The sequence below is a fragment of the Anomaloglossus baeobatrachus genome, chromosome 4 (genome assembly GCF_048569485.1).
Source record: "Anomaloglossus baeobatrachus isolate aAnoBae1 chromosome 4, aAnoBae1.hap1, whole genome shotgun sequence".
Classification (NCBI taxonomy): domain Eukaryota; kingdom Metazoa; phylum Chordata; class Amphibia; order Anura; family Aromobatidae; genus Anomaloglossus; species Anomaloglossus baeobatrachus.
In genome coordinates, this window is record NC_134356.1 from 375,497,547 (window position 1) to 375,520,980 (window position 23,434).

At 39.4% G+C, this 23,434-nt stretch overlaps 1 protein-coding gene across 9 annotated transcripts in view; it reads right to left on the reverse strand.

The window, feature by feature from the left end:
* Positions 1 to 1,355: 1,355 nt before the first annotated feature.
* The window catches only part of MAGI2 (membrane associated guanylate kinase, WW and PDZ domain containing 2), a 1,367,587-nt gene continuing 1,345,508 nt past the window's right edge, over positions 1,356 to 23,434 (reverse strand). For 5 of the 9 annotated variants that reach the window (XM_075345212.1, XM_075345209.1, XM_075345205.1 and 2 more), the window contains one exon: positions 1,356 to 4,325. In XM_075345212.1, coding sequence (XP_075201327.1) covers positions 3,538 to 4,325 — 788 coding nt within the window. In that variant the 3' untranslated portion in view covers positions 1,356 to 3,537. Of the gene's footprint in view, positions 4,326 to 22,693; positions 22,745 to 23,434 lie in introns of those variants that run through there. The other 4 variants (XM_075345207.1, XM_075345208.1, XM_075345210.1 and 1 more) reach the window with 4 other exon arrangements.

Genomic DNA, 23,434 nt, shown 5'->3' on the forward strand with positions numbered 1-23,434 from the left:
TTCTTCTGAACAGATGTTGCAAAGGTTTATTGGAGGCCCTCCACCCCTGGGTGAAAACTGCACCCAATCATTGCTTACATTTGCACACTGTACATTGTCCTGCACTTGGATGAAGCAAATAGTTTAAAAAGCAATTCAGAGAATTTTGACCTTTCTGAAGAAGAAATAGAGGAATTTGGCTGGAATAAATGTATCAAGACTAGAGATGAGCAGACTCGTTAAAGTTCGGGTTCAGTCGGACCTGAGATAAACTTCAGTTTGGGACCCGGACTGGACCCCATTGGAAGTTACTTATTGGGCAGTTCGACTCTCCACCCACACACAACCAGCCATAAACAGAACACTTAAGGGGGCTTTACAAGCTACGATAGCGTTAATGTTTTATCGTCGGGGTCACGTTAGTTACGCACATCTGGCGTCATTAACGATATCGCAGCGTGTGACACTTACCAGCGTCCTTAAGTGACCTCAAAAATGGTGAAAACCATTCACCATAGAGAGGTCGTCCCAAACTCATAAATCGGTAAGGGTTGTTTATCCATGTTGTTCATCGCTCATGCGGCAGCACACATCGCTATGTGTGACACCGCAGGAGCGAGGAACGTCTCCCTACCTGCCGCCGGCCACAATGCGGAAGGAAGGAGGTGGGCGGGATGTTACGTCCCGCTCATCTCCACCCATCTGCTTTGATTGGCCGGCCGCTTAGTGACGTCATGGTGACGTCGAACATCCCTCCCCCTTGACCAGGTAAGAGCGTGTGACGCTGCCGTAGCGATAATGTTCGCTGCGGCAGCGATCACACGATATAGCATTTGCGACGGGGGCGGGGACTTACACGCTCGATATCGCTAGAAATTGCTAGCGATATCGTAGCGTGTAAAGCCCGCTTTAAGGGGGAGGGAGGTCGGCTTTTTTTTTCTTGGAACACACTACATCCGATAATGCTAATTTAACCCACTGTGAGAGCCATTCCGAGACTGCAAGTGGCTTGCACTGGGCTGAGCACTGAGCGTACCCGAGCACAGTGATGCTCTACTGAGTTGTTTGCATATGTAAACTATCCGGACTCCAGCACAGATTTTTTTTTTTTATAAAGTCTGTGTTCAGTACTAACACTGATCTTTACTGTTTGGGTTCGCTCATCTCTAGTCAAGACAGGATTAGTCATTTTTAGCTTTACCAATACAATATGCTGGTTGGGAGAAGGCAGACACTTCAAGAAAGTGAACTTAGCATCTCCATGCCAATGAACATTATAGTCAAAATTCTTCAATATAATCCTTCTTTGGGAAGTTCTTGCTATATTTTGGAGTCTACATTCAACATGACATTGCCATTCATAAAAGATCATTACCTTTTTTTAAGATTTTTGGATATATATTTTATTTGACAGTGTTTTAGAATATCATACAGTAAACAAGATTTATGTAAAAGTTAATTTAACCGTAGTGGTGCATTTCATAAAAATAGTTGCTCACTTACAGCCTTTCTGTGACTATTAATACATGGAATTATATTTATAGAGATACAGCTGTACAAGGTAAATTCACAGCTAACACTACACAGATTTATCATCTGGAATGGGGTTTAGATGACATGTTGTTCTCAGACATTATCTGGTATAGCTGTATAAAACAATTACTTCACTGGTAATTGCAAAATACTCTGCAACATAGACTTTATAGACTTTATAATGCTATTTCGTGTAGTGTCTCCTTTAGTTACCAACTTGGTCACGTATGGAAATGAGACATTTTGGGACGTGCACTTACACTACAGAAGCATTTTACAAAACTGGATTAGGCAAGGTCGTGGTAATTGCCTAACATGAAAGCACAAGCAAGAGGTGGGCATGAACATCAGTAAAATGCTCTGTATTTGTGCTTTATCATTGAGGATGGCGATTTATCTTTAAAGCTGCAAATTCAATTGGCATCCAAATGCTTGTTTTTCATAGACTTACACAGATGGAACATTAAACATTTGATGCATCGCTTATTAAAAGAGGACACACTAGGGGATGTCCAAGAACAGGGACAGACTGGTAAGTCATACCAAAATTGCACATCTGATGAAAAGCATAGTTAGAAGTGAAATGAAATGCACCCTCAACTCTACTCAGACATCCCTCTAATATATATTTTGTACATTTCTTAGATATTTACGTATAATACTTTCATGAAAATAGGCTTCTCAATAAACTGCTCTTGGTTGCGATATAAATATAGCAAACCCTTTGAAAGTGCAGATGCGAATTTATAATTCTCCTCCAAAAGTAGATCATGGAATCCAGATATGTGGCATGGTGGAGTGTAAGGCAATAGGGGAAACCTTTTTCTGTTTTTTACCCTTTAGTGGCTGAATATATGACTTGTTTTATTGAATCCATTGTGCGTTGGAAATGCACAATCTACAGAAGGCATACTGTTAAATTATACCCAAGGATCCCCTATGTTGATATTTAAAAAGTGACTTTGTGTAAATGGTATGGACTATACAAGGTGCTAGTATTGCTTACAATGCAGGGTCAGAAAATAAGTTAAGCTGCAGATTAGCATGCTATATAGCCTAAATGTCATTCTAGAACTCATACCCATGAAATTAGGCCAGACTTGATGGTAAACACTGGGAGATTTTGTATCGCTCATATAGTTTTGCCCCAGATGAAGTCTTGTCCAACAAGTGTGTTTTACGTTTACCCTTTTTTCCTGGGATGATTACATCTGCTTCTTCCATACTTATGAAAGCTAGTATGTACTGTTGATACAATACATGTACACTTAAACATGTACAAATGTACACATTGGACTCCAGTTTAACTTCCTTTGAAATGTACAGAAATATGGTTATTCACAGAAAATGGCATTTAAATGGAGCCACATCAGTCAGTAGACTAACTGTCCAAGTTAACAGGCAGCGCACACACCTACCTACATATGCTGCATGATCAGGCGGGTTAATGATGAGAACGTTCCTACTGACACATTATGGTCTGCAGATTCAAAGCTTCAGAGAAATATCTTAACCCCTGTCTAGATATGTTGATAGCAATATATTTACAATACCATTGTCAAATTACAAGGCATAATTCGTTTTCTCCTTCATCTTACTCAGTGCAGTTTGATTTAAGGCGATGTTCCAGTTTGTGATTGCTCTATGTTTATCCTCTTATTTTGCTACAGACAACACTGGGGTGGATCCCACATCCTTCATAAAGTGAAAAAATATACTAAAGCTAAACTGCACTTTCTGGTGTATTCCTTGCTGTTTTGGTTCTTCCTTAGCTGGTAGGCCCAGAGATATAAGACCTGTGAGCTCCAGGTACTCGTGTACAGTTGCTTCATTATACTGGTTAGACATTGTGCACAACCTTAAAGAAATAAAAAATATATGCTCCTGGTCCCAGATGCACTTGTGTAGGTAAATACATGTGAAAATTAAAATAAATAAAAAGAAAATTAAATTATATAACATAGAAGCTAAGAATAATGTTCCAAGTCTACGTGAAACAAGTAAAGGGAACAGTCATATTTTCAGTTATCTGCTCATGGCTGAGGTGCCAGATTTCAGGGTGCTAGGTAGCTTATCAGAGCCAGGAATTTTCCATGGTCCTGGTGAGACAGTTGCTTTCCGAGGTGCAGTGCTAGTGCTGCGGGTGCTGCTAGCATGTAGATGACTTTCCTTTTGGAATTCACTGCATTTAGCTTCGGCATCTCTCTCGTCTTGGTCCATGGTGCCCGCTCGAGAAGTGGAAATATTGCTACTGTACACCTTTGATACCCCGCCTAAATCTGACTTGCTCTGCTCAAGAGCGGCCACTGATTTTTTCTCACTGGTTGCATCCTTATATATGTCTTTTGTACAGAAGTTTCCTTCTCTGTTTGCTTCAGTGGACCTGGAGATCAGACCTCCACCATCACTGACTGCAGAGTACCCGCACTCTCCCACTTCACCAACATTTTTCACTGTCATTTTCCCTGCAGAAATGGTCCTGCCACTCTCCGATTTTTTCGGCTTGCCTTCTTGAAACTCCTTTTTGAAACTCTCTTCTCGTCTTGATCTATCTACTTTCTTTGGGCTTGCTGATCTCTCCCTTGACTCTCCCAGCCTTTTCTTTTTATGACCATTTGCAGTGTGTTCCTTTGGTTTTCCCATATCTTGTTCCCTGTAGATATCCCATGCTGGCTCTGGGTGTATCTGGTGAGTAGGGTCAGAGGGCAAGGCTGAATGTGATGAAGATAATGGTGCAATCATGTCTTCAAGAGAAACGGCTACTTCCGGCCCTGGGGAGGTGGCAGAGGGTGAACTCCAGGAGTTTGGTTCGTCTGTGATAAAACAAAAAATATGTAAATATGTGTAGTAGTACAATTTCCTTTACTATACAAATATACAATACTATATTAACATACATCACAAAAAGCAACCAAAAATAAGCAAAAATAAAAGCACAACCGCACAAACATCCCAGTAACATTTTAAAGACACTTCATACAGTATGCGAAATGCAGTAAAAAGAACTACAGTGAGCCGAGTTCAAGTGTATTAATAAGAAACCATATGTTAGGATTTTATATAGACGATATTTAGTGCAGATGAACTGGGTGTTGAAATGTCATATATTGCAAACATGGTAAAAGACCTTGAAATAGATTAATTAAAAAGATTAATTAAAAAATAATTACAAAAATAACTACTATTATCATTACTTTATTACTAAATAATCAATGCAATCTCAGATAGAATTATATTATGACGGTATTTCTATGTATCACTAGGGTATCTTTTGGAATCTACAGTATATTACAAAAAATACACTAGTTTAAAGCCTTAGAGTAACATGTACTTTTTGCTATGCCCATCATCTCAACCTTTATTAAGTCTTATTGTACTTAAAATAGGAAAAGCGACTTTTCAATAGTAGTCTGATTTTGCAACCTTATTTACTGCCATTTGTGCCTTACAGACAATTGGTAGATTAGCAGTAGACGTGGATAGATACAAAGGATGTGATGCACAGGGAATGTTTGTACCCCATTACCTACACACTGATCTGTATATGAGCTATAGAAAAAAACAGTAGGACATGTTTATAAAACCCTATTGCAAAGTTGCTTCATTATTTCAGATACATTGGAAAAAATACTTTTTGGGTTGAGTCCAAAGGCAAAACTGTGAAAATACTAATAACCTAAGATTCACCCTGAGTTTATTTATTTTACCTCCTTATATAGTGCCATAATATTCTAGAAATTCTTCATCACTGTGCCCATTATGGCTCACAGTCTAAATTTCTTATATTTTTGGGAGTGTGGAAGAAACACAAAGTCCCTGGAATAAACCCTGCAAACCCCAAACCCTGAGCTAATATACAAACACCTTGCACATGTTCTCTAGGCGGGATTTAACGCAGGACCCCAGCGATGCAAGACTGCTAACCAATAAGAACCGTGCGTATTGTGGATTTCAGATCTGTAAAAACCTGGTTATAATAATATCATATTTGAGAGATTGAGTCGGTATCATTTAGGTATTGTCCATTCTGTGAGTCTTTAAAATGAATTCACATTAGTCACCCAGACACAGAAGATAAAAATACTGAAATGCAATTTTAAAAACGGAAGTTGGATCACTAACTTGTAACCTATCTTCCAAATCTTCAGAAATACACATAACATGCATTAGGTTAATAATTCTACAAACACCCATAAAGTTACGTATATGAGGCAAGTTATCACATTGGAAAACATAAAAGATAAAAAAAATAGAAAACAAACATGCATAAATAATAAAAAAGAAAAGCAAAAAACTAAGAACCAGACAGAATATTGCTTCCTGCACCATTCCAGATTTCATTTTGGTATTACTGTAGAAATCGATCAATTTGATTTTTTTTAAAACTTGCTACAAAGATAATTGAGTTATAAATGTAACTATGAATACTATGTCAAGTCACAACTGTTTATCTTTGTCACAGATTATTACATTTTCTGAGCCTTTATTATAAAACTTGACTGGGCAAATATAGAAAATGTCTAACAAGTCTACTTCAGAGATAATCCTATATTTTAGATACTGAATTTTGCATGTATTATAAATATTTGTTTTGCACAAACTGTAAATGCAGCAAAGTGATACCTAAAGGTCCGTTAGTTTATTTAGCTTTTAAAGAGGCTCCATTTTAAATGTCCAAATTGTGACCACAATATCCAAGCCCTATGCTATGGTGACCTACAGTCGTAAAAAAAAAACCCTCTTTGAATTCTATGGTTTAGCGTATCAAAAATAATTAAAATGTAAAAAAAAAAAATATCTTTAAAGACTTTAGAATAGGTAAGTTCAACCTTAGATAACAAGACATGACAAATTATAGTATGTCATTATTCATCCAACAAAAACTAGGCAAAACTGGCAAAGGCGATGTGTCAAAAAATAAGTACTAATCTTATCCCATTAATCCAAATTGATAAAAGGAGAAATGTTGACAGTTTGCTGGTCCTTAAGTATTCTGCCTTGTTAGCATAATGCCAAAGAGGAAATAAATCAGCAAAGATTTTACAGATGTAGGCATTATAAGGGGATTATAAGTCCATTTTCAAACAAATTAAAATCCATAATTCTATAGTGAGAAACATTATTTGAAAGTGGAAAACTTTCAAGACAGTTGACAATCTTCCCTGGAGTGGTCGTCCCAGCACTTTCATCCACAAAGTTAGAATGTGCAATGCTTAGAAAAATTGCAAAACCCTAAGAGTTATGGCTCAGACTCTAAAGGCCTCAGTTAGTATGTTAAATGTTCAAGTTTATGACTGTAAAATTAGAAAAAGACCGAACAAATATACTTTCTTTGCCAGGAGAACGACTTTTCATTCTTAGAAGAAAATGGATGCCTCTGAATACCAAAGTATTCTAGCGTCAAATATGAGGACATATATCAAAAAGGTAAGTCTGGTTGACTACAAAAGGAACAAGAGCCTGGGCCGAAACAAGGCCATATAACAGGACAATAATCCAGAGTATGACAGCAAATCTACTTCAGAATGGCTGTATAAGAAAAGAATAAATGTTATTGTGATGGAACACAAATGAAGTGATGCAGCACACCTCTACGATAAATGAATACTCACAAACCTCAATGAACTTAAGCAACATTGTGAAGAACGATGTGAGAGACTGATAGTCAAGAAAAAAACGATTACTTCAAGTTAATGCTGCAACAGGTGGCTCCACAAGCTATTCATTCATGGGGTGTACTTAATTTTTCACACTATTTAACAAAAAATAGGTCAAAAATAGAAGTAATGACACAATATAGTTTTTCATGTGTTCTATTTACCAAATATTAAGACCTTTAAAGAACCAGATTTTTTTCTAGTTATTTTAATCTGATATGTAAAGCCATAGAATTCAAAGAGGGTGTTACTTAGCTTTTCTCATGACTAAAAGTTTGGTTTAGTGGAATCATGAGAATGCTAGGTGTTGTGACTGTGACTAAATCATAGGCTTGTGAAACTAGTCTAACAGAAAACACAAATTGTATTAGATTTTTTTCCTATGAGAAAAGAATGTAAAATCTAAAAACTTTATCTCAGCACAAAAGCACAGTCATTTTAGATACAGGTTTTCTGAATTAGCTGGATATTGACATAAAAGTAAAAAATAAGTAGTGATGGGTGCACTCGCAGATACCCGAGATCGGTGGGTCCAACAAGGTTAAAAATAATAAAACCCGGTTAGGGCTCAAAATTGATTCTGGATATCTGGAAAGATGCCAGTCCCCATTTAGGTCTATGGGGACCAGAATCTGGCACTTTAAAATAGTGGCAGGAGGTTTAGGGGGACTAGAGCAGGCGCGTTATACTTACAGAGTCCAGTGCGGCTCTAACACTACTTCTGGATCCACTCATTATCCTTTATACATACTCACTGCTTCCCCTACCACCAGCAGTTCCTGTGTCTCTGGTTGTAGTTAGATGTGCCCCCACCCTGTGTGACAGCATAGCGGGTCTGACAGCAACCAATCAGAAGTGCTGTGTGTGCGTTTCTATTGCTGTAAAGATAAAGTGGTGTAGGGTTCTTTGCGGTCACAGCTGGAGGTTACCACGGTCCTCCACCTGTGATCGCAGGTAACATCACCTGAGGTAACTCAGTTCAATGAAGTAATCTGAGGCGAGGTTATCTGTGACCACAGGTGAAGGACCGTGGGAACCACCAGCTGTGGCTCCAAATAACCTGAGTGATGTCACCACTCATCGTGGGGCTCATTCTCTGCCTGAAGGTCACAGCAGGCGGTCATGTTCTATGGCCGCTTGTTGTCACTTTAGATGTAGTAGAGTTGGAACGGTCATGGGACCTCATACGGATTTAGTTGGACCTGGGTGTTTTTAGGTTAATAAAGGGGTGAAAGAGGGTGTTTTTTGTATTTTATTTCAATTAAAGAATTTTTTCGTTGTTTGTGTTTTTTTCTTTTCACTTACAGATTATTAATGGGGGGCTTCATAGATGTCTCCCATTACTAATCTAGAGCTTAGTGGCAGCTGTGAGCTGTTACTAACCTCTTATTACCCTGATTGCCACCGCACCAGGGCAATCAGGATGAGCCTGGTAAAGTTCTGGGATTATCGCATCTACTGGATGTGACAATCCTTGGCGGCTGCAGGCTGCTATTTTTAGGCTCGAGGATCCCAATAAGCTTGGATCTCCCCAGCCTAAGAATACTAGCAACCAGCTGTTGGGCTTTGTTATGGCTGGGTATCAAAATTGGGGGGGGACTGCATGTTGTTTTTTTAAAATTCTTTAAATAATAAAAAAAAAACCCACATGCGGTTACTCTTATTTTGCTACACAGCCAAGATAAGTGCATGGCTGGGGGCTGCAGCCTGTAGCCGTATGCTTTATCTGTGCTAGGTATCATAATATGGGGGGGACACTATGCCAATTTTTTTTAAATTTAGTTATTTTTAAACCACGATATAGACCCACAAACCACTTCTGTGACTGCAAGCAGTCAGACACGCTCTTAAACAGGCTGGGAGCGTGTCTGACTGCAACCAATCACAGATACCAGGACTGGCGGTGGGTGAGGGAAGCAGTGAATAGATATGAAGCTAATTAGCGGACCCGGAAGTAGAATGAGCAGCCCCAAAAGCAATTACAGCTGTACCGGAGACTCTGTAAGTATAGCGTACCTGCTTTATTCTTGTTTACTTTAATTTTCCTTTAATTTTTGTTATTACTTGCATTGCTGGACCCAGATCATTATCCAGAGTTCCCTAAGAACTAAATGCCTGGAGCTCAGTACTTTTGAACCTGCGTGGATCCAGTCTTTTACAGTCTGTGTCTGCCCATCCCTAACAATAAGCAATAAGAATGTTGAAATTATTGTTCTGTATAGCAAATATATTCAAATAACACATGGCCACTACTCTTACTACATCATAATCAACAGAAAGCACAGAAAGTGACTTTAGAAAAATGTTGTCATGATTGTGCCGAAACCTTCTATTAGACCAAAAATACATGTAAAACATGTCAAACTATAAATCTAGAAGAACTGAAAGGCTGCAGTGCAAATTATTCGGACGTCATGTCTGTATTTCCACAATTATAGGTAATTTAGTGACTAAATTGACTAATGCACATGGATACAACAAAGTTTTGAAAACTCATTATTTAAATGAAATGTATATTTTTTTTCATGGAATTAGATGATTAGGAGATATATTTTCTGTTCTTTTCACCACTAACAGGAATGTGATCTTACAAATTCTGGGAACAAGCAAAACAGAAATTCATAGAAGCAGAATGTGGCCATGGAGCTATAGATTGGTACGTGGACATGAATAATGAGCTAGAAAACATTTATGTTCAGATTTGATACTTTATGATTAGAATGTTTTATGTCCCATATATGACCATAGTCAAATAAAATGTTCTATGTAATCATGCCTGATGTCAAGCATCTAAGCGCAGGTTAGCTAAAAACATAACTAATGCACAATAAATAAAAAAAAAACAACAAACAAAACCTGTTCTGAAATGTCACATTCATATCTAATGTAACAAAAAATTTGTCCCAAATAAGGGTAAAGCGGGCTTTACATGCTACGATATTGCTAGCAATTGCTAGCGATATCGTACGCAAAAGCACCCGCCCCCGTCGTGCATGCGATTTCGTGTGATCGCTGCCGCAGCGAACATTATCGCTACGGCAGCATCACACGCACTTACCTGGTCGGCGGCGTTGCTGTGACTGCCGAACAATCTCTCCCTCAACAGGGAGGGACGTTCGGCATCACAGCGACGTCACCGTGACGTCACTACGCGGCCGGCCAATCAAAGCGGAGGGTCGGAGATGAGCGGGACGTAACATCCTGCCCACCTACTTCCTTCCGCATTGCGGCCGGCGGCAGGTAAGGAGACGTTCCTCGCTCCTGCGGTGTCACACAGCGATGTGTGCTGCCGCAGGAGCGACGAACCACATCGATAATCAACCATTACCTATTTTTGGTTTTGGGACGACCTCTCCATGGTGAACGATTTTCACCATTTTTGAGGTCGCTTAAGGTCGCTGGTAAGTGTCACACGCTGCGATATCGTTAATGACGCCGGATGTGCGTCACTAACAACGTGACCCCGACGATAAAACATTAACGATATCGTAGCGTGTAAAGCCCCCTTTAAGCAAAAACAGCGGGAGTGAAATTTCCAAGCTATAAGAATTAACATAAAAGCATATTAATACTCAACGACATACAAAATCTTTGTAGCCAGAAAGAGCAAGAAAAGTGTCCATCAGTAATATTAGTGAGGAAAGGAGTGTTTTAAAGGACAGCATTCATATTTTTTTCAACAGATAGCCTAGCTTTAAGATGGTTGCTCAATGGAGCAAGGCTGTGACAGGAGAAAAAATAAATCTTCTTGCTGACGGAGCACACAGGTTTTTTTTCCCTCTAGCCTTAGGGGTACTTTGCACGTTGCGACATCGCTACTGCAATATCGTTGGGGTCAAATTGAAAGTGACGCACAACCGGCGCTGGTAACGACGTCGCAACGTGTAAAGCCTAGGAGAGAAGATGAATGAGCGTGAAACAGTCAAAAATCGCTGATCTGTGTCACGTCATTCATTATGTCGGTGCGTCCGCAGGTACGATGTTGTTTGTCGTTCCCGCAGCTCCACACATCGCTGTGTGTGAAGCCGCAAGAGCGACAAACATCTCCTTACCTGCGCCCGCCGTCCACCGGCAATGCGGACGGGAGAAGGTGGGCGGGATGTTTACATCTTGCTCATATACGCCCCTCCACTTCTATTGGCCGCCTGCCGTGTGATGTCACTGTGACGCCGCACAAACCGCCCCCTTAGGAAGGAGGCGGGTCGCCGGCCAGAGCAATGTCGCAGGGCAGGTAAGTGCATGTGACGCTGCCGTAGCGATAATGTTTACTACGGCAGCTATCACAAGATATTGCATGTGCGACAGGGGCAGGTACTATCGCGCTCGGCATCGCCATCATCGGCTAGCGATGTCGCAGTGTGCAAAGTACCCCTTAGTGCTCTATGCGCAGTCAGTCTGAGAGGAGATTTGTTTCTTCTCAAGCCACAGCCCTGCTTCATCAGCCCACTGAGGTACGTGTGTTTACAATACTGCTTCTCTAACAGTTGAGACAATGGTCTCGAGCTATGTTTCTTTAGAGTGCAACACTTCCTAACATGTTACTAGGATGGGCTGCAGTAGAATTGTGTGGCAGGGACAATTTTATAATATTCTTGAAGAATACTTATGAGCCAACAGAAAAATAACTTAGACTAAGTAAGACACCAGCAACATAAATGACACATAATAGTTTGGGGACACAGTTACAAATTTAGTAAATGGAGACTCAGGAGCTTAAAAAGTTGCACCTCTGATCACCTGTACACATTAATAGTCCCTAAGTTATTTCCTTTCATCAAGCTGTAATACAATTCATGTGAAGTGCAGGATTTAGGGAAAGCTTTGACCTAACTCAAAGCCCTCCACAACCAAGGATGTATATATATGCCCTTGGCTGTGTCTGTCCCTGTAAAGCAGGCTCATGAGGCGAGCCCACATTATTCACTCGCACGTCTGCTGATCTGATCAGCAGATATATGTAACTAACAGGCGCAGGTGGATCTCTGATCCACCCACACCGGTTAACCCTTTTGATCACACTGTTCCCCGACGCCATTGGCACTCCCGTGACACAATCATGGGGCAGCAGTGGGTTGCCAGGACAGCGTGGGGGTCAAAAGATAACCCCTATAATACATATTTGGTATCGCAATCTTCAGAAATGCCCGATCAAAATATAAAATCAATTACTCTGATCGACAAAGGGCAAAGCGAAAAAAAAAAATCAAAATGCCAAAAGTTTTTTTGGTCACCGCAACATTGCATTAAAATGCAATAAGAAGTCATGGAAAGGACGCTTCGAGGCTTTGGTTTTGAGGGATCGATCCTATCATCCATCATGGCACTATACTCTAAGTCCTCGGCCCAGGTATATTCAAATGGGTATTTGTCCTCAGGATTTAATATAACAAATGGAACGAGGCAGGGGTGCCCTCTCTCCCCCCTGATATTCGTTCTATTGATGGAACCATTTGCTCAGGCCATAAGGAAGGAGAGAGAAATCTCCGGGATCAGTGTGGGAGCCTTGGAGAGCAAGATAGGCCTATTTGCAGATGACGTCATACTCTGTGTCACGAACCCTGAGGTCTCCCTGTCCCATATATTTAGAATAATTACCCAATTTGGGCAAGTTAGCTACTATAAAATTAATCTGAGTAAATGCTTAATCCTTGATATGGGTATCCCACAGGCCCCAAAACAGAAACTAATGGAACAGTATCCACTGACTTGGAAGGCAGACAAAATCCCATACCTAGGGATTCAATTAACTTATCCGATCAAAAACCTGGGAAAAATAAACTATGCAAATCTATTGCAAAATATAAATAAGGAAATACAAGCATACCCCAAGGCAATGATATCGTGATTAGGCCGGATATCAGTAGTAAAAATGATTTTATTACCCCAAATCCTATATTACTTTTGCAACCTACCTATTCAAATACCACTGCACACCCTCAATAAGCTCCAGTCAGCTCTAATGAGTTTCATATGGAACTGACAAAAAGCGAGAGTATCGGCAAAATTCCTGTTCATGCCAATAAGGTCAGGGGGGCTGGGATGCCCGTGTGTACGTGCATACTACCGAGCTACTATGCTAGATCAACTGAGATACTGGTGGGATGGGAACTCCCCAAAAGCCTGGGTAAAATTGGAAGCACAACTGGTGGAAAATTCCTCTATGGCCTCATATATGTGGTATCTCCGTTTAGCCAAAAAAGAGCAATCACCAGGTTACCCCACAATACGAGCGGGAGCAAACATTTGGTTATCACAGAAGGTGGGGCAGAGACTACTCCCCACAAGAACACATAAGCTCCCGATAACCATTATTGGTAAAATGATCCAAAATATGAATCTGGGGGAGTGGATTTCAAAAGGGATAACCAAGGTAGGAGACATCATGAGTAACTTGGAGCTTAGACCATTTGGTGACCTTGTTAGCACATTTGGGGTAAATAAGAGGGACTTTTACAAATACCTCCAAATTAGACACTTATTATCAAATGTGAAAACAAAACAACAGGAGTTGGTATCATCATATGAAAATTTCTTTGAGGTTAACAAAGATACAAAGGGGGGGATAGCAAGGGCATATGAAGCCCTGAATGACACACAAAACCTGCACTCCTTACCATATGTGAAGAAATGGGAAAAAGACTCAATTCCTGGAAGAACAATGGGAGTATTAGTTTGAAATACACAAAAAAATGTCCCATTGTATCAACCATTTAGAGATATCAAGGAAACTCCTATATAGGCGGTATTACACGCCAGTAAGGCTAAAGAAAATATATCCTCGGAGCTCAGATAAATATTGAAGGTGTAACAACCAGCCGGGTTCATTGCTTCACATCTGGTGGGAGTGTGGGGTGATACAACCAGTTTGGACAGAAACACAACAGTGCTTAAGTTCAATACTGGGATATAATATGGAGCTGGGCCCCGAAAAAACTCTGTTATCTATAGGCCTGGAAGACATGGATTACAATGATGTAATAATAACCGTACAATTTCTGACTGTGGTAAGAGTGTGCATTGCGAGTAAATGGAAAACATCGCCGGTTCCAACTGCTCAAGAAATAAGGGCCAGGATGCAACACAATTGTAGCATGGAGCGGATGATTGCAATTAAAAATAATAGAGGGTTCAAGTTCGAAGTAACATGGGGGAAGTGGCTAGATTACTCCGATTCTAGGTGAGAATAGGAGAAGGGGAATGCTGGTGCTCATGTCCATCTGGTGCTGAAATGGCGGTATAATCATTGGGGTTTGATATTATATGTTGACAGTTCAATTGTTAGCAACAAATGACTGGGAATGGATAATCTTTACTATTAAGGATAACCGACTGGACAAAATAACTCATTACATGTATGTTCAATTTTTATTGTTAAAAATCAATAAAATTTATGGTTAAAAAAAAAATGCAATAAGAAGTGATCAAAACATCACATCTACCCATAAATTGTAGAATTAAAACTGTCAGCTCAAGACACACAAAATAAGCCATGACTGAGCCCCAGATCCTGAAAAATGAGAACACTACGGGTCTTGGAAACTTACAAACTTCTGATTTTGTTTTACCTCTTTGATAAAAGTAAAACTATACATGTTTAGTATCTACAAACTTGTAATGAGCTGGGGAATCATATTCCCAGGTCAGTTTTACCATATAGTGAACACAGTAAATAAAAGTCCCGAAAAACAATTGTGGAATTGAACTTTTTTGCAATATCACCGCACTTGGCATTTTTTTCTCATTTTCCAGTACAATATGAATGAATGGTGCTGTTCAAATATACGACTTGTCCTACAAAAAACAAGCCCTCATATGGCTATATTGACAGAAAAATAAAAATGTTATGGCTTTTAGAAGAAGAGGAGGAAACAACAAAAAAATGGAAAATTGCCAGAGGGTGAGGGGGTTAAACAAATTGAGCCACCCATAAAATGCAACCCAAAGGGGAGCTGTGTTGGCAGCTATGTCGTTTATCTCTAAGCTTCTCTTGAAAAAAAAACAAAAACAAAAAAACGAAAAAAAATAAAACTACAACAAATATGTAAAAAAATGAAAATGAAACAATGACAAAAATATGAAAATATATGAAAGACAACACAAAATAATAATTTTTTAGGATTCTATTTTTTTAATAGATTCTTTCTATTTTATGTGAAATGCTCTTTCATGTTTTTGCTTACTGAAATTAGTAATGTACTCTATAAATACCAACACTATGCTAAGGTTATGCTTTATTCTATTTTGACACATAATGTTCTGATATTTTAGGCCTCTGATGCTTCTTATTTGTGAGTATATTGAAAGGTCACCCTTTCATACCACAAAAGCACTTACGCCTTAGTGACAATTCTAATGCAGCCTTGCTAGAGCACCTGCATATTTATTATGCAGTACAGAAGTGTATGTAAAACACATTTTAATACTCAATTTTGCCCTTGAATAATTTTTACTCATAGCAATGAAACAGTCGGCACATTTGGGGTCTCAGATTCAGCCTATCAAATTTTTCTGCCACAATATAATTTTCATTCATTATTTTAAAGTGTTTTCTTTGCCGAAGTGTCACATATAACTCAGAATGATAGTAATTGCTGCCACATATACACAGAATAAAAATATAAAATATATCAAGTTTGTTTGATGAGTTCTCTCTGATAAGTGGTAACTGGGAAAATAATTAGTAGTAGACTTTAAAGGTATATGTTATCTACAGACAGCAAAGGTTGAAAGGAAGCTCTTCCATGCAGATTATCATTGGTAATGGAAAAGAGGAGCTGATGAAGATTGCAACTATAAAGAGTTTTTTGAGTATTCTGTACACTTATTCACCATTAAAAAAGTTCCACATTTGTTAGCTATGAGCAAGGCTAGGGTGATACAGCTTTCTAGCCTCTTGATCAAAACAGGAATGATAAAAGATACAACAGCCAACAAAGATCTAAAAAATGGTCAAGAATTGAGACAATACATTAAAACATTTAGGAATTTGTCTTGGTTAGCACACCATCTGACCAATGACTGTGGTGGTTTAAACTCTGCCTTGCTTAAAGGCGTGATCCAAAAGCCAAAGTAATTTTTATCTAAATACCTATTTAGTGCTGTAATCTAAACTAATTTCTAATACAAGTGCATCTCAATAAATTAGAGTATCATCACAAAGTTAATTTATTTCTCTAATTCTATACAAAAAGGGAAATGTGTATATTATATAGAGTCATTACAAACAGAATGATGTATTTCAAGTGTTTAATTGTGTTAATGTTGATGATTATGGCTGACAGCCAATGAAAACCCAAAATTCATTATCTCGGAAAATTAGAATTAACACAAAACACCTGCAAAGGCTTCCTAAGCATTTAAAATGGTCACTTAGTCTGGTTCAATAGGCTACACAATCATGGGGAAGACTACTGACTTAACAGATGTCCAGAAGGCAGTCACTGACACACTCCACAAAGAGGGTAAGCCACAAAAGGTCATTGCTAAAGAAGCTGGCTGTTCACAGAGTTCTGTATTTAATCATATTAATGGAAAGTTGAGTGGAAGGAAAAAGTGTGGTAGGAAAAGGTGCACAAGCAACCAGGATAACAGCAGTCTTGATAGGATTGTTAAGAAATGGTCATTCAAACATTTGGAGGAGATTCACAAGGAGTGGACTGCTGCAGGGATTAGTGCCTCAAGAGCCACCACACACAGACGTATCCAGGACATGGGCTACAACTGTTGCATTCCTTGTGTCAAGCCAGTCATAACCAATAGACGTCAGAAGTGTCTTACCTGGGCCAAGGAGAAAAAGATCTGGACAGTTGGTCCAAGATGTTGTTTTCAGATGAAAGTAAATTTAGCATTTCATTTGGGAATCAAGGTCCCAGAGTCTGGAGGAAGAGTGGAGAGGCACACAATCCAAGCACCTTTAGGTCTAATGTGAAGTTTCCACACTGAGTGATAGTTTGGGGAGCCATGTCATCTGCTGGTTTAGGTCCACTGTGTTTTATCAAGACCAAAGTCAGCGCAGTCGTCTACCAGGAAATTTTAGAGCACTTCATTCTTCCCTCTGCCGACAAGCTTTTTGGGGATGGAAATTTAATTTTGCAGCAGGACCTGGCACCTGTCCACACTGGCAAAAGTACCAATATCTGGTTTAATAACCACAGTATCACTGTGCTTGATTGGCCAGCAAACTTGCCTGACTTAAACCCCATAGAGAATCTATGGGGTATTGGCAACACATGAGAACACCAGAGTATTAGGCTAAAAAATAGTTTTATTAAATACACTTTAAAAGACAAAAAGCAAAAAAGTAATTAATTATAAATAACACTGCATAGAATCCAGACCTAGTGCAAAACAGATATATATATCAAAATTGATCACAAATAACTTAATAGAGGATGGATCCAGATGGCAACAAAATACGCCCTAAAACAGGCAAAAAAGGTCAAACATGCAAAAAAAGCTAAAAAAGACCTTAGTAAAGTGCCCAATGCTGAAAATATTGCACTATTTTAAGCCAAAAAGATTTGGTATCTTGTATATAGATCAAAAAACGAGAGTCCCACTCAGTACATAGTGTGAACAGGTGGGTCCCGATAGGGAAAAAAGGCCAGTGCCAATAAATGCAAGCAGTATATACAGAGAAAGGGCAGGATTAATCAAAAAGGATCCATTACCTCAGAGAGTGGAGCACCAGGACTGGCAACCTCAACAATGTTTCCAAATGGGTCTTCGTCAGGAGTCCTGACGAAGACCCATTTGGAAACATATGTTGAGGTTGCCAGTCCTGGTGCTCCACTCTCTGAGGTAATGGATCCTTTTTGATTAATCCTGCCCTTTCTCTGTATATACTGCTTGCATTTATTGGCACTGGCCTTTTTTCCCTATCGGGACCCACCTGTTCACACTATGTACTGAGTGGGACTCTCGTTTTTTGATCTATATACAAGATACCAAATCTTTTTGGCTTAAAATAGTGCAATATTTTCAGCATTGGGCACTTTACTAAGGTCTTTTTTAGCTTTTTTTGCATGTTTGACCTTTTTTGCCTGTTTTAGGGCGTATTTTGTTGCCATCTGGATCCATCCTCTATTAAGTTATTTGTGATCAATTTTGATATATATATCTGTTTTGCACTAGGTCTGGATTCTATGCAGTGTTATTTATAATTAATTACTTTTTTGCTTTTTGTCTTTTAAAGTGTATTTAATAAAACTATTTTTTAGCCTAATACTCTGGTGTTCTCATGTGTTGCCATATTTATCTAGTTTGACAGGCTATGTACCCTATTTACAAGGTTTTGTGTTTACTAATCTATGGGGTATTGTCAAGAGGAAGATGAGAGACACGAAACCCAACAATGCAGACGATCTGAAGGCTGCTATCAAAACAACCTGGGCTTCCGTAACACCTCAGCAGTGCCACAGGCTGATCGCCTCCATGCCATGCCACATTGATTCAGTAATTCATGCAAAAGGAGCCCCGACCAAGTATTGAGTGCATTTACTGTACGGACTTTTCAGTAGAACATTTCTGAGTTTAAAATCTTTTTTTCAGTTGATCTTATATAATATTCTAATTTTCTGAGATAATGAATATTGGGTTTTATTTGGCTGTAAGCCATAATCATCAACATTAACAGAAATAAACACTTGAAATAGATCATTCTGTCTGTAATGGCTATATATGCGTTTCCCTTTTTGTATTGAATTACTGAAATAAATTAATTTTTTGATATTCTAATCTATCGAGATGTACTTGTATATTAAAAATCCCGTATCGTTCCCTAATAACACTATCAAACTGCTATTATCTTTTTTTTAATCTACTTTCTCTTAGATGACACTTTGTTAGAGAATCCCAGTGCATGCTGGGTTACTTAAATGAAGCATCATCAGGGAGCAGACGCTACAGTTACAGTCTTACATTCTGCCCCCCCTTGAATCGAAGTGTAATCAGGGATAGAGGCTGTGGTTACTAGCACAGCCTCTGCCCTCTCCCTGATTTAAGGCATCATCAGCGATGCTTTTTCAGGGGCTGAGCTAATCCCTGCACCCTGTGCACGATGACCGTGCACGCTCTGTTGTCGGTTCAGATCAGTACTAATGAGCTGGCAACAAAGCAGAGCACACTGTCAGTGTGCATTTTCAGAGTTCTCAGTGTGCAGAGACCCCTGCAAGTGACAACATTGGTCTCTGCCCACTGAGTATTCTGACAATGCACACTGACAGTACGCTCTGCTCTGTTGCTGACTCCTTACTGCTGAACTAACCTGGCAAAAGAGAACACACTGCCACAGCACACATCACACAGCGACTAGCCTAGCCTAGCCCCTGAAACGGGCATAACTGATTATGCTTGATTTCAGGGAGGGAGCAGAGGCTGTGACAGTGACAGCAGCCTCTGCCCTCTGCTCTGATGATGCTTTGTTTGAGTATCCCAGCATGCACTGGTATTCTCAAATTAATCACCATCAGAGAGGAAGTTAGGGAAAAAATACAAGAGCATTAGATTTTGTAGTTAGAGAAGGATCAGCATTTTTTAATGCAAGTATAAAAGTAATTAGTTAAGATGACGGCACTAAATAGATAAGGATTTAGATGAAAATTACTTTGGACTTCAGACCTCCAATTTAAATTAATAAGTGATATTAATCATCCAGATATAAGTTTGTTATATATTTGTTAAGTTTGAGATAACTTTGGGAACTACAACTGTAATCCATTTTTGGCTGTTAGCATAAATGGGATATCCCTTCAACTTGATGGTTTGTGTAATTTAAAAGTTACCGTTATTATAATATCAGCTTTTGACAATCCAAATGATATATTAAGTATTTACATTTTTCTGCTCTGTAGATATTGTGAGATTAGATAGTGTTTTATTTTTATAGAAAATTTTAACTACAAACATAAGAGCCATTAACAAAAGGTTATAATATATTTAGCATTAAAAAGAAATATAGTTCATAAATTGTATGGTAGAATATATAGAGGCCTAAGAATTTTTTAGAGCATTGCGTATAAAGATCTTTCTATATCTGTCAGGAGCATAGATAAAGAATCAGCAGTGCCACAGTATATGCAATCCAGAGTAAAGAGCAACTTGTCATTTTGCATAGATCAAGAAAATAATTTTCACTTCTCCTACTGTATCGGGCAGTATGTACCAGCTGTCATGTATTCTTTAATGTATGTGGCTCTAAGCAGTGCTTATTTGTGGTTTTGTATTTTTACTAGCTTTAAAACATGGCAGAGTGGTGATTTTAAGACATGTCAATGCTACTCCACTTTTCATAATTGTTGGGGGCATGTACCTGGATTATTTGTGCCTATAAGTGAGGTAACCCTCACATCCCTATTCATTCTGTCTCATCTTGTTTTATGTATTAGGCTGCTTTCACACATCAGTTTTTTGCCATCAGGCATGATCCGGCAAAAAAAGTGATGCAACGGAACCGGTGAAAAAACGGATCAGTCGCATCAGTATTTTCCATCCGTTCCTTCCGTTTTTTGATGGATCCATTTTGATACTGAGCATGCTCAGTTCAAAAAAACAGATCCGGCGGCCGTAATCCGTTGTTTGCTGTATTACGCCGGATCCGGCGTCCATAGGCTTCCATTATAAAATACGTCATACGGCGCCAGATTTGGCGCAATGCGGTTTTTTGCCGGAGACAAAAAACTTTCACCTCAACGTTCCATCCGGCCTCCGGACAAGCAAAAGCCGGATGGAACGCAAGACCATCCGGCGCTAATAGAAGTCTATGGGGGAAAAAACGCATTCGGCGTCAACAGATGCCGGATGCGTTTTTCATGTTTCTGCCAGATTGTGCCTGATGGCAAAAAACTGATGTGTGAAAGCAGCCTAAAGGCAGCTTTACACGCTGCGACATCGCTAGCGATTGCTAGCGATGTCGCATGCGATTTCACCCGCCCCCGTGTTATGACGATATGTGGTGATCATGCATATACCTGTGCAGCGACGTCGCTGTGACCGCCGAACAATCCCTCCCTCAAGGGGGGGTGCGTTCGGCGTCACAGCGACTTCATCGCGACGTCACTAAGCGGCCGGCCAATAGAAGCAGAGGGGCGGAGATGAGCGGGACGTAACATCCCGCCCACCTCCTTCCTTCCGCATTGCCAGTGGAGGCAGGTAAGGAGATGTTCGTCGCTCCTGCGGCATCACACACAGCGATGTGTGCTGCTGCAGGCTCGACGAACAACATCATACCGGCAGCAGCAGCGATATTAAGGAAATGAGCGACGTGTCAACAAGCAACAATTTTTCACATTTTTGTGCTCATTGATCGTCGCTCATTTGTGTTACACGCTGCAATGTCGGTAACGGCGCTGGATGTGCGTCACTAACGACGTGACCCCGACGATATATCGTTACCGATATCGCAGCGTGTAAAGCCCCCTTAAGGGTGTATTTTTATCCAATGTGTGTTTTTGAACTTTTATCTAAGGCTATGTTCCAATAAGGAGTATTTGGTGACTCTGCTATCACACATTTTCTGCTGCATTACTGCACCTATCAGATAAATTTAGTTACTTGCATCTTTTTCATTGCATTTGTGCATTTCATGTGTGGATTTCCCGATTCTACTTTAATTCTATGGAGAAAATCTGCACATAAACTCAGCATATCCGCAAGAAAAATTGACTTCAACACTCGTAGCAGGGTAAAGTTTTGTATTTTATTTAATTTTCCATTAATGTTGTATTTTGTTTCATTAGTTGGAAGATCTATAGAAATCTTGCTGCACAGTATGTTAGGTTATAATACAGTTTTCTATAGCACAGGATTATGTAATACCCTTAAACACTTACACAAAACACTTATAATTGTATAATTAAATATGAGAAAAGATATAACGGGAGGTAAAACTTAGTATTTCCATCTTGTGTAAAACCTGGGGAAAATGCCAAAACTTCACACAAGTCTACAGTTCATCTGGCACAATATCACGGTGTTCCTCATCATAGATATGCATGGTACAACACTTGGTTCTAACACTATCCATTTGCTGCTAGTAAAGATAAAAAGCATGTTCATTGTTGCCTTTAAAGAAGACCTATCACTTGATTTTTCAAATTTAAACTGAGTGCCTCCTTCATTTTGTGCTGCTCTACCGATCCTGGAGAAGTTTTTCTTTTCTTCTGTGCCTTATGTTCCAAAGTCATGTCCCCCGGTAGTAAAGACACAAATCAACCAACAGGGCGTATACCACAAAACGTCTCTGTGAGCACAGCCGTGTTTTGATTGGTCAACATCCGCTTAGAAAAAGCAAATGCTCACAGAGAAGTTCTGTGGTATACACCCGGTTGGCTAAAGGTAATATTTGTATCTTCATTTCCGATGGGCATAACGTTGGAGTGGAAGGCCACAGAAGAAAGAGAAAATGTTTTCCGGAATCAATGGAGCTGCGCCAATTGGATGAGGAGGTGGGTTTGAATGAAAACTCCAGTGAAAGGTGTTCAAGGAACCTACAGCTGTAGGAGAGAAAAAATACATATTAAACTTACCAATTGAACAAATCTTCTGAAAGCTGAGACCAATATAAAAAGCTTGGATGCCTGCATGTGGCAAAGAGGACAATCAATAATAGAAGCCATTGAGAAAGCGCTAGGTGATATAATGGAGACAGACTTAATAGGCTGATGATTTTGTTTGGTCTGAATTACCTCTGAGTCTTTAAAAGTTAGAAGTGCCAACTTATGGGAAAGGCCCCAGAGGTTGCGGTAGCACCAAAGCCATAAAGAGGTTAGAATTTTATTGGTCAATGCAGGGTAAAACACTGCAAGGATGCCAATACTCAGATGCTTCATCTTTTCCAAAGCTCATACATTCTTAAAAGTATTTTGGGTCATGTATTATACAATCTACTGATGACATTTTTGTAGTTTTACTACTGTATAATAGTAATTAGGATTGCAAATTGAAGACAAGTGCACAGATTTCACACCATAAAAGTACTCAAAGTAACGTGGTGTAAAAACTACATACAAATGAAAGTGGAATTTTAGTATGATAGAGTCTAACAGATACCATTAAATAACAGCACATAGAGAAAAGGAGATCTTGCACCCTTATTTCTCTGTAGCGCATTCTGAGATGTAGGAGCAACATGGACAACATTATACTTGAGTATTTATGGAGCTGTACAGCTGGGATGCCAGCCCTGTGATGAGGTCTCTCACTGCAACTGATTCCTCGATCCCCTTTTATTCCCTCTCCTCTCTCTGTATGCTTTTATAACCTGTAAC